The 12,525-nt window shown below is 39.9% G+C and overlaps 1 protein-coding gene across 3 annotated transcripts; it reads right to left on the bottom strand.

Annotated features, from left to right (window-relative positions):
* Window positions 1-78: 78 nt before the first annotated feature.
* Window positions 79-11,529, bottom strand: LOC131248195 (probable enoyl-CoA hydratase 2, mitochondrial). 3 transcript variants are annotated; one of them, XM_058248318.1, is made up of 8 exons: window positions 11,228-11,529; window positions 10,909-11,078; window positions 5,376-5,450; window positions 2,972-3,062; window positions 2,791-2,842; window positions 2,210-2,313; window positions 2,037-2,113; window positions 79-488 (listed from the first exon to the last, which is right to left on the bottom strand). In XM_058248318.1, the coding sequence occupies exons 1-8, from the start codon at window positions 11,454-11,456 to the stop codon at window positions 312-314; spliced, it is 975 nt and encodes a 324-aa protein (XP_058104301.1). In that variant the 5' UTR covers window positions 11,457-11,529; the 3' UTR covers window positions 79-311. The 3 variants fall into 3 exon arrangements, with proteins under 3 accessions (XP_058104301.1, XP_058104302.1, XP_058104303.1); XM_058248320.1 differs by lacking the exon at window positions 79-488 and adding an exon at window positions 924-1,941; XM_058248319.1 differs by lacking the exon at window positions 5,376-5,450.
* Between the last annotated feature and the right edge of the window lie 996 nt (window positions 11,530-12,525).

The following is a 12,525-nucleotide window of genomic DNA, read 5'->3' as shown; positions in this document are numbered from 1 at the left end:
CCAAACTATTCTGCAACAGTGAAGCGAAACAAACAAGAGTTGGATTTTTTCTGTTTCCATTTAAAAAAAAAAAAAAAAAATCCAAGAAGAGGTTGGAAATGTTTATCTGAATGTATTTATTTATTTGATTGAAAATGCTTATCCGAGCATTCCCGATCAATCATAAAACCGAGTCCTAAAGGCCAGAACTTGTAAATAATTTCCTGTAATCAACTTCTGTTAATTCATGAGCTTACAGGAGGAAGGAACCGCACAATGAGTCAGTTACCACATGCTGATAATGGACGGTCACGAACATGATAGAAAATCCTCTATTCACCATTGTATCTTGGTTTTCGCTTCTCCGCGAATGCAGCCAGACCTTCCAAGCGGTCTTTTGTATTCAATAGCGGTTGATAGCACTCTTCTTCCAATGCCAAAGCTGAAGACATCGCTAGCTCCAAACCTTCATTGATAGCACGTTTGGCCATCCTAAGCGCCAACGGACCCTGACATGAATACAGCCACTTCATTAGCTTCTTCTCACACTCTCATGGCCTGAACATACAAAGCAGGTCATATGATATATTTGGTTGGTGGTTGTCTCCGGCTCGTTAAATGAGCTAGTAGAGATTGTGTTGTGTGTGTGAGTGATCCAGGGTTATTGTTACCTTTCAAAAAGAAAAAAGAAAAAAGTGGGTGATTTGGTCAATTTGACAGGTGATGGTATTTTGAGCCAAAATGAGAATTGATAGGTTGTTTGCCTCATGCTTCAGATAAAATAAAAGACATGCTATTGTCACACTTGCTTCACAGGAGTTCCATGAAAAGCCGACCCCAACTTGCAAGCCACAACATGGCAAGAATTTGCAAACAAGGCTTTTGACTCACCTGAGCCATCCAGGCTAGATTGTTCACTGGGTTACTGAGTTTGGAAAACCGTCTTCTTTTTTTTTTTTGAACGGTAGTTGGGAAATCTTTTTGTGTGTGTTTCTTTTTTCTTTTTTCTCGTCTTTTGGTAGTTAAGAAAACCGTGTCCTTGCTGGTTTCAGCATGACTCAACCCAGTTTCATGGTGGACTCAGGATCGGTCTGGTTTGCCTGATGATGTGATCCAAGAAATAGAAAGAAGAAGAAAAATAATATATTTACAGTAAATATTGCATATAATAAAATAAAAAATATTTTCTTGGCCCACCTAGTTGACCCATTGAGTTCCAGGTCAACCGATCCTAGAGATTGATAGAGTCACAAGCCAAGTCCTGGTTCACAATGTGTGATTAGGAGTCAAGGACTGTTTTATCTGGTGACCCACCATATGGATGGATTATGAACCACCCCAGAACTCAGGGGACATTGACCTCCCTAACTGTGAGAATGTGAACTGGCCCTCCCTCCCTTACCAACTCTTGAGAATGTGATTCCTCCCTCCCTAACTCTTGAGAATGTGAATCCTCCTTCCCTCCCTCTCCAACTTGGAGAAGACCCTCCCTAAACTGGTTTGTTTTTTTTTTTTCTGTTTCTTTTTTTGGTGACCAAGCAACAAAAGTTTTAATAGAAAACGGGCCAAACAGCCTGACAGAACAAACAACCACAACTGCACCAACAGAAGATAATAACCCCAAAAGAGAAAATACAACATAAAAAAAGCAAGGGTCCACAACAGAGGATTAAATGGACTGTTTAATCAAAATGCTAAATCACAGCTTCAAAGAACAGGCAGCACAGGCAGATGGCTTGCCAAAACACAAACACACGAGCAACCACCCCCTTGCTTGGAGAATGTGGACCCTCCCTCCCTCTCTAACTATGTGGACCCTTCTAATCGCCTTGCTTTCAGCAATGCAACCTATGGCCCACCAAATTGTCCTGATCAATGTGCACAAGTAGGGCATGTACGAGAGATGTTGTGGTGTGTGCTTCATGGAAAGCCATGAAGGTAGTATTCTTCAATTAGCTGTGGCTGCGGTTTGCTGACACTGAAATTAGTTGTTTACTGATAAAAAACAACATAAATTAGTTGCGTTTAGAACCTTGGAAAGAAACTTAAATTCATACCTTCTGATTTATATCACGGGCAATTTGAAGAGCTTTTAAATAAGCTCCCCCAGCCGGAACACAATAGTTGACAAGACCTGTCTCAAAATCCGCCAATCTACTTATATGTTCAAGGAACAGCCATGTATAGAATGAAATCTTTAGAAAAATGAAGACATCTCAATAAATTATACCCATTGACATTGCATCTTTGCCATCAATCTTCCGACCCGTGAATATAAGTTCCTTGGCTGCTGCTTTTCCAACCACTCTTGGAAGGCGTTGAGTCCCACCAGCACTGTAAATAACAAGGTTGTGGTTAGAAGGCAGTATGACCGAAATGCATATTTACAACATTATTCATATTGAAACAGCAGTTGCAAAAACCTCCTGTGGAGGTTAAATTGAGGATTTGTCCACAAAAACAAAAATGACAATAAAAAGACGGGTGTCGCTAATGTGCAACACCTGTTGACCAAAAACCAACATGAACTGTGTATGATATTCTCCTCAGTTCTCTCTTTTTTTTGGTAGGGTGTCAGGCACTACACGTGTATGCAGTGCCAGGAGGGCATACAACACAATGGAATACCCAGCTGGGTGCAGTTCTGTCATGTTTATTATCGAAGCTTTTCAAACATCACAGATGAGAATGCGGTGAAAAAGAATGGTTGACTTTCTAATGACTGAAGATGTTTCTCATTTAAGGATGTGTCAAGACCACTCAACAAACATATTTTTACTTTCTAAACTATTGTTGGATTCAAGTACATACCCAGGAATTATAGCAAGTCCAGTTTCTGGCATGCTAAAAACCGCATCCTCTCCTAGATAATTCAAGGTGAAAGCAAGTGTTTTTCAGAATCAGTCCCCCATAAGCAAATTGATTTAATTGTTATAGACATCTTGCAAATCTAACAAATTTAGATCTGAAATTCAATTAAATCAAGAAATACCACATATTCGAAGATCACAGGAGAGAACCATTTCCAGTCCACCACCCAATGCGGCACCTTCAATAACAGCAACAGTCGGGACACAAAGTGCCTGTTTGAAAATGACCATACAGCTCACCTGAGTGTACGAAGGGGCTAGGAAAGCACATTGACTGTGAAAAGGCTTCACCAACACTAGGAGTTCAATGCGATCAGGAACCACCATCACAACTAAGATCAAAAGATGGGACCAATCAGATGATCAGATTGGTGACCCATAGATCTCTGATGAGTGGATTCGTCCCAATGTCTGACCAGATCAATGGGCCTGATATTTGGTCTTGACACATATCCACTATTAATACATTTGCATTGTTAGTTGATGATATGCACACATGGTTAAGGATATTCAAAGATATCTTCCTATTTAAGTTGAAAGGAAAGCTATTAGTGAACAGGTTACATATGCATAGATGTAGCCATAGGTATGGATGATTTTTATAATATATGAGAGACCTCAGTTTTTCTGCTTCCATGTGATTGGAGATTGACAAGAATGATTCTACGAGAAGGCTGCTGGAATACCATTCCAGGGTCCTGCAACATATTTTCTATCCCTATGGCTATTTATTGTATTGTATTTCATTATCCTGCCGGAGATTGGAAGTTCTATTTGCTGGAGTTTGTATCTACATAAAATTTCAGGTATATTTTCTTTATAGCTGGCAGTAAATGCCCAAAAAACTAAAATCTGTGTTGTCCCACGTCAGAATCCTAACAGAGGAAGTATACCAATGGAAAGGGCAAAAGAAGAAGGAAAAGGAAATAAATAGAAACTGTCATCAAGTGGCCTATGCCATTCCTGATAATGCTCATCGCAAAGTCGGTTCCCGAGCTAGCTTGAAAGAAATGGTAAAGATATCAATGAAATGCTTACAGTGGACTAAATGGAACAATCTAATGATCCATGACAAAGTTAGGCAACTAGATAAAAATGTATCAAACAACATCCACGATCCACCAAGTCTACTCTCCTTTGCACCGGGAGAGATGGCATACGATCAGATATGTCATATTTCTCAACAATCCTCGAATTCCCAATGCCCTACCTCTCTTATGTTGCTCCATGTCATGCCAATGACTGCCTATTAAATAAAAATGAAGAAGAAGAAGAAAGAAAATAGGAAGTCAACATAATGACTAGGAAAAAAAAGAAGCAAGGTTCCTGGTCTTCTCACATTTTTACGGTGTTGGTCAGCAATCTGAGGGGTGCAATGAGTGTTCATGGCATGCATGGATTTTCCGCAACATTGTCTCTCTCAAGTATGCTAATAGAGCAAGCCAACTTCCTCAGTTTTTTCTCTCTTTTTTCTTTTTTTATTCTCTTTTTTTTTTTTTTTTTTTTGAAGGACGAAATTTTATTAAAAAGGTGACAAAACCACAAAAGAATACAAAGAAAAGAACCAGAAACTACAGTGTGGATCAATCAGGGCCAGACAGATTACAACCACCAAGCTTAGTGCTCACCGCAGCCCAACCTAAAACCAGGGGCCTTCCTCAGTTTTACTTGTCATCTTTCAATGCTTTAGATATACTCATAGATGTCCTTGCTTAAGTGGAACATTATATGCATTCAACCGATTGAAGGTTTCGATAGAAGAAAGTCTAAGAATGTAATTATGTCAACAAACAAAAAAATAAAAAGAAAATCCACCACATTTATCTGGCATCTAATAATTCTCATTAATAGAACCTAAGCTACCTGGAAATGAAATCAACTACTAAAACAATGTGTTTCTTGAGGAATCCTAATATGCAGGTTGTTCGATAAATTTTGTCTTGATACCTCCTCACAGTACAAGTGGCAAACACGCCTAGTGATTAGTACTGTTCTGGTGGACTACCGTGTAGACAGACCATATCTAAAAAATGAAGGGATTGGATTGCAGTAGCCATTCAATCCAATCCATGGCCTGCTGAAGGAATTTTTGGAGCAACAGTTTGCATTCAACCTGGAAAAAAAAAAATGAACGGTCAGAGTTGTCCAATCACTGTGATACTCAGCCTATAACCAATCCACACATGTGGGCATGAGTCCTCTCACGTGCAATTGGTCCTTTTTTTTTTCCCTTAAAATCCTGTTTTGTTTATCTTAATTTTGTATTCATTAATTATAATTAAAACATTTTGAAAGAGTTATTTTCAAATTGAAACTATTTTAATACTCCCAGTTGCTATGTGTACCTCAACTACGGAGATGCCTAGAACTTTTATACAACATCCTGCATCTTGGTATTCCTTGTGTGTTTTTTTTTTTTTTTTTTTTTAAATACCGGCAACAACAACAACAACAACAAAAATAAATAAATAAATAAATAAAAATAAAAAATTCTAAAACACAGATGACCATGTACTGAACACTAACCTCTAAGAATGAGAATGTTGAACGCAAAGAGTTGACGAAAAACTGGACTTCAGAAGGACTCATCAACCTGCGCTCCTGCCAATAGAATTTAAATTACAAAAATGTTAATCCATGAAATAGTCATTGTACAAATTATGCAACAAGAAAGAATGAACAAAGAAAGCAAGCATTGTAAAGTGCTACAAGGGATCATTTGGATGCCCAGAAATTCAAATTCCTGCTATTGCAGGATCCTGATGTTTGGGGGGATGCGAATTGAAACTTCGGGCATTTAAATGTCCATTGGTCATCACAATACCCTCTTAGCTGGTGATTTCGACTTCCAAAAAAAAAAAGAAAAGACTCCAGTGCCTGTCTAATAACCAATGACTGCCGTATATTGCCATGAATCTATACACCTCCAACACCTGTTGTGTATGATTGGACAAAGACGATTAGGAGAAGAATGATCCTCCCTCACCACACATGGTAATCTCTCTCAGAGTGTGGGGCCCACTGTGGAAGTACCATGAACCAAAACTCCCAGTAGCCACTGGTTTACCATGCTATATGCATGTGACTCACTTGGGCTCATTGATCTTTTTTTTAACCATTACTTTTTTTATATGAATATGATCCACTGGTGGCCCACAAGAATAAGAAGAAGAGCAGGACTCTGCAATGCAGTGAGTCATATATTGTAAATGTCATCATAGTGAAATTGCTACATGTTAGCATATGTTTCTACCACCATATCACTTTTACAGACATTCTATTTTGTACAAGTGGGAAACCATGGTTCATGGTGCAGATTGTACCATGCTAGATATTGCAATTGGTGTGGGTGGGGTCCATCATTCAATAATTTCAATTTCTTGGCCATCTGATCACATGTGGGCAGTGATGTCATATGCGATCACATATGCCATTTGGGCATATGCAGTTTTTGTACCATTGGGCATTATGAGGTCACATAAAGAAGTATGCGACCGCATAAGCCACAATTATGTCATTATTTTTATTTTTATTTTTGAGAGGTACAGTTATGTCATTATGCCATCGTATACTCAGTATGCAATGGCATAAGTTCTGACTGTTGGGACTTTGCTCTCCCTTTTTTCCTATAAATGGCATAATTTTCTCTCTAAAGTTTGGACTTTGTTACGAGGGATGGATCTCGGGTCAATTTCTGGGATGATGTGTAGTGAGGGGAGTCCTCCCTTAGATCTGTGTTCCTGACTCCTGAGTCTTTCTGGGATATTTCAGTATCTGCTGTTTTGGTCTCTTGCTGCTTCTTCGGCTCCCGGGAAAGGGGAGCGTGGATCCCTCCTTGCCGGTAAAATTTCTCAGATGCAGAATTGGAGGAGCTAGTTTCTCTCTTATCCCTCCTGAGGAGATATATGCCATCCCCTGGTGCCCTGGATTCTCTAGTTTGGGGGCCTCATAAGTCAGGGGTCTTCTCGATGAAATCCTTACATCTGGGATTTCCCTGTCTTCAATTTAAGCATCGGAAGCCCACACAGGTCCAATTTGGGATTATGGTGCCCCTCCTAAAGCGATGGCTTTTGCTTGGCTTGCGGTAGGAACTGGATTCTGACAATCGACAAAATGCAAGAGGGCTATGGTGCTCCCAAATATCTGCCTCGTGTGCTTCAATGATGTAGAATCAATGAATCATCTCCTTATACATTGCTGGTATGTGAGAGAAGTGTGGAACAGTGTCCTTTTGGTCTTTAACAATTCCTGAGTGATGCAAAATTCCATTGGTCTATATCATTCCTGGCACTGGGGTGGGGGAATTGACAAGAGGAGATCGAGATGGAAAGTCACACCCTTGCCTGTCCTATGGTGCTTATGGGGAGCAAGGAACAGGCATTGTTTCCAAAACAAGTCTTGCTCTGTCTGGGGTCATTGGCAAGGTGAATCTCTTTGCATTAGGAAGTGAGTGCTGTAAGTGGTAGTTTGTATTCTTTCCTTTGTTTTTTGCTTTTCATGCCTTTTGTTATTCTTTTCTTTCGGCCTTTTGCCTGGAATGTCTTTCCTTTTCTTCTTTGTTTTTTGCTTTTCATGCCTTTTGTTATTCTTTTCTTTCGGCCTTTTGCCTGGAATGTCTTTAAAAAAAAACCCCCCCCCCCCCCCCCCAATTCTAATACTCCCACTCTCTCTTAATTAGTTAACTATCTTTCACTCTAATATTCTTATTCTCTCCCAGCTATGCTTTCTTTTCTTCTTTTTTCCATATTTTTTAGCATATGCATTTATTTAAGTACTTGTTATAGTCTAATAGTCTAATCGAAGTTTTAAATATAACAAAATTTTAGTGAAATTAGTAATAAAACTATTTAAAAAAATAAATAAATAATTCCCTAGTCCCTACACTTGTATTATTTTTCTGCACACACAAATTTTCCATTTTCCATTTTTTTTTCAAAAAAAAAAAAAGTTTTGGGAATTGTGCGATCACATATGCGACTATGCAAGTCGCATATGCACACAGCCCTCTTGGACCCTCATAGATTCCCCTTGTTGAATGCTTGACTTTATGTGCGGCCCATGTCGCCATACTCTAACAGTTCGAGCTTTTAGAGCAAGTGGTTAATTGTCCTGCATCCGATCGCTTAAGCCATTTGACAACATCGCATGTGGACTAACCAATATACACATGAGTCATGTGATCATAACTGTTTCATAATCACGTGTGCGCCACCTGAATATAAACATCTAATTACACATGTGAACGCATTAATTCATAACAATTCATTTGGTAAAGTATTAGTTCATCTGTAACCATTCATTTGGACCCCATCAATTCTTTTGCACTCATGCACCATATGTATGCAAATTTCACACATGTGAGCAGCATCCAGTCCCCTCAAAATTTCGATCTTCACAATTTACAATTTGTAGTTAAGGATGAGTTTGATCAGATGAAATGAAGGGCCACACTTGTTCTTTCAATTTTGACACTTATTTAAAATAATAATAATAATAATAATAATAAATCACTTGTGATTCTGCTTTATAAGCAAAGATTATAATTTCTGGAAATCAGAATCACAATGCCCTAGAACAGGTGTCAGCCAAACAAAGAAATCATAATTTCCAGCAATGGCAACAGCCAAGAATTAAACATCAAAATCAGTTTGATGTTAGTTTGATATGGAAGTTATGATATCAAGTGTACTAGTTTGAGTTCACCGTCAACAAGCTCAAATGATAGTAGCGTTTGATTAATGCTTTAAGGCAGAAGTTCGACCATAGGAGAAAGCCTAGTAGAATTTAGAATTCCATCCGTAATCTTTTGAAGAAAAAAATATGTAGTGGTGGGCACACTAAGAAGATGGAATCCCTAGCTCTAGCTACTACAATGAACTGAAGCCAGTTGATTCTCATGGCCGCGGATCAGACTAAGGCAACATTGGGTCGTCTCAGGTTAACAGATGTGGAGACGATAAAAATGGATTATCAAGATTTATCTGTGAAAAAAAGGGGGATTATTAAGAGAACCAGAAGCAGGTCTTAAGCATTATATTCCAGCAAAGAAATCTCTAACCCATGGCAACACTGTTTTGCAATGCCAAGAATACACATGCTTTGGTGGGCATTTGGATTGACATTGTTAAATATGTTCTCTCAACTTTTATCCTGCTGATGTTATATATATTTTGGAGATTCTTGAGCAAGTTTTTCAGCTGCCATAACATGCATTTGTTATCGTACAGGACATGTATTGAGCAGACCCATAAGCAGGCAGACATATCAAAAGCGTTCATCATGTGGGACCCGCCATGCACATGCCCTGGCCCAAAAACAAGGCCATTCTATTAATCAGGTGACGTGTACTTCGAATGCATACAATTGCCAACCTTTTTCTTTTTTTAGAAAAGTCACTAATTATATTAATAGAAAGAGACAAAACATAGAAGACAAAAGGTATGGGGCTGCACCACTGAGGGAGCGGCTCAGCCAACTACGCACCTAAGAAAAGCAAATTACAACCCTTTAACTTATCAACATTAACCGCCCATTCAACTACCAACAATCTAGCTCTAGTAGCAACATGATCCGCCGAGTTTGAAGTCCCATTGAAGCATCTACCATTTATTTCTTCCCAAACTGGCCACCAAACTGCGAGAAGAGACATTCTCCACAGCTTTGTCCTTCCCTTGCCCAATGATGAACCGTGCCAAGCCTTTAGAAGATTACCTGTCTAACTAGGGGCAGCCCATGCCATATCAAAGCGAGATAAAATATCTGGCCAGATACAGCTGATGAAGGGGCAATGGATGAAAAGGTGGTCCACCGATTCCTCGCTAGACATACAGCACAAACATACATTTGTAATTATCATCCCTCTTTTCCTCAAATTGTCCACCGTGAGAACCTTTTTCTTGGCCACTAGCCAGACAAACCCCACAATCTTTCGCGGGGGGGGGGGGGGGGGGGAGGGGGGGGTGCGCTTGGCACTTCCAGACCTTGTCGGTGTGGATCTCTTCTTCCTTTTCAGCTACTTTTTTCGATACACCTATAAAATGATTTAACCGAGAAATCCCTTGATTTGTGATTATTCTACACTAACTTATCTGCGCTTTCCGTATCTATCTTGACGTATTGAATCCGGTTCAGCAGGGCAACGTATTCTTCGACCTCATGATCTAGGAGGTTCCTTCTACACACAACATTCCACACCACCTCACTCCCAATCGCAGAATAGCCATCAGCTACTGAAATGTCCTGGTTAGAGACAATGCGGAATATGCATGGAAACCCCTCTTTCAAACTATCATCTCCCACCCATGGATCTAGCCAGAATCTGGTTCTATCACCTCCTCCTACTGCAAAACCAATCCCTCCCAAAACTTCCCCTTTTATGGATAGCACCCCCTTCCACACCGCCAAAACTCTGTAGTTGGATGAATCTTTGGTCCGCCAACCCCTTTTTGAATGCCCATTCTTACTCTTTATTACCGAGTTCCAAAGATTACCATCCTCCGTTCCCAGTCTCCAAATCCACTTACCTAGCAGAGCCCGGTTCATCCTTTTAAGGTCTTTTATTCCCACCCCTCCATCTTGAACATGCTTGCAAACCACATTCCACTTCATAAGATGGAGTTTATTCTTTTCTTCCTTGCCATGCCATAAGAAGTCTCTTCTTAGCTTCTCCAATTGTTTCAAGATCGAGGCCGGACATATAAACAGAGACATGAAGTATATAGAAGATTTGAGAGAGCCCAACCTTTTTTATTTCGGGTTGGGTCGGGTTGGTGCACGACCCTATTTCAAGATCACTCTTATTAAGGCGGCTCTTGCCCAACCTTTTTAACCAACAATCTTTCATACATATATATGGCCCACCTGGTGAGCAGATGACTGGCCTGATCTTGGGTGCAGGACACAGACAAAGCTTGGGCCCACTTGATGAAGATCCCACACAAACCGCAACACTCACATGTATGCCTAAATGTAGGATTGACAATTCTTTTATTACCAATGGAATTCGTCACAGTCTATATGTCAATTAAAAAAAAAAAAAGACACAAGTTTAGCAGGTTACCTTCAGATCAGCGCCTGCACAGAACACCCGAGGAACTGAGCTGGAGATCATTAAAACATTTGCCGAAGAATCTCGACTTAAAGACTCGAAAGCGTTCTGCAGACCTCTCAACATATCTTTCCCGATCGCATTTTTAGCTTCAGGTCTATCCAATTTCACTTCAACAATCCCTACAAATGAGAATCAAACACGCTTATTTTCGAAGTCGAGGATCTAATGATGATTTCGACCTCCAAATACTTTCAAAATCGGCCAAATCGAAGACATGAAATTGACGGAAGAATACGCACGATACAATGAGAGAAAGATGGGGTCTGACCAGAATCGGAATCGGAGAGTCTCTCCATTCTCACGGAATCGGAGGAAGCGGTCTGTAAGAGGAGATTTCTGAAGATCTGGAGCTGATGCTGGCATCGATGAATGGAAGAGATCTTGTTTGGGATTCGGGTTAGGGTTTGATGATTGGAGGAGATGGGCCTTCCGGATCTTGTAATGGAGAGTGTGGCTATGGATCTGGTGATGATCTTGAAAGGACTTTTCATCGTCATCTTCGTCGGAGGATGAGAAGACAAGGAGATTGAGATGGACGCTGGAAATGGTTGTCCAAGAAGACACTGGGAAGTGGAGGTTGTCGCCGCCACTTGGGCCCACATGCTGAGTTGGCCGATCATCGGAACCGTGCATGTTTTGGACGCTATAAGCATAATGGCTACCCGAAGAAACTTACTCTGAACATATTATTCTTGGCTGCTATCTACAATTTAGAAAATTGAAATGAAAATTTTAAATGGTTCAAATTTAACGGTAGAAATCAAAAGGTTTAGATCACTGCTTGTTGTACCCTATTTCTAATAATAAAAAATAGCACGCAAAAAAATTTATGAACATATTATGGATAAAAATTAAACTGAAAGTAGGGCGGGTTGGGTCGGGTTGGGCCGGGTTGGTGCACAACTCTAGCCCAACCCAAGTTTTATGTACCTCAACCTTGACCTAACCCAACCCAACCTCAGCTTTAGGAACTAGGTTAGGAATTCTCGACCCAGGTCCAACCCAAGTGGGGTTGGTCGGGTTGATACATTCTAATGTTTTCGTTATTAAATATATCTAATATATGGCCAATACATGTCTTATTTTTGTACCTATAATTTTATTAATCATATATGCAGTTATTTATGATAAAGAACTTCATTTTTTCTAAACAAACAAGCTAAAATATTGGACAACTATTCCTTGAAAAGTCATATTGTGTAGCACACAATCTATTTTGGAGAGAGAATTCCAACTTATCTTGTTAGCTTGTGTCATTAGAAATGACGTGCACTAGCAAAACCCGAAGGCACTGAAATTTCTTATGCCTTCAACACAAAGCATTTACACTCAATTATAATTTATAAGTAATTTATATAACGATTGAGTTCAGGTTGGGTTGGGCAACCCGAGCCCAACCCAAGTTTTATCGGGTTGGTGTTTATACAGCCCAAGCTCAAGATTGAACCCAATACATCCTACTCGAGCTCAATCCAATGTTGGGTCGATCACGGGTCGGTCGGGTTAAACCCGCCTGACTTTTAGCCCTAGTAAAAATGGATTGATCTAAGGCAATGAGAATTTTTC

This window comes from Magnolia sinica, chromosome 6, assembly GCF_029962835.1.
Source record: "Magnolia sinica isolate HGM2019 chromosome 6, MsV1, whole genome shotgun sequence".
Taxonomy (NCBI): Eukaryota; Viridiplantae; Streptophyta; class Magnoliopsida; order Magnoliales; family Magnoliaceae; genus Magnolia; species Magnolia sinica.
Note: the sequence above shows the minus strand (reverse complement) of the source record. Positions and strands in the feature narration are given on the sequence as shown.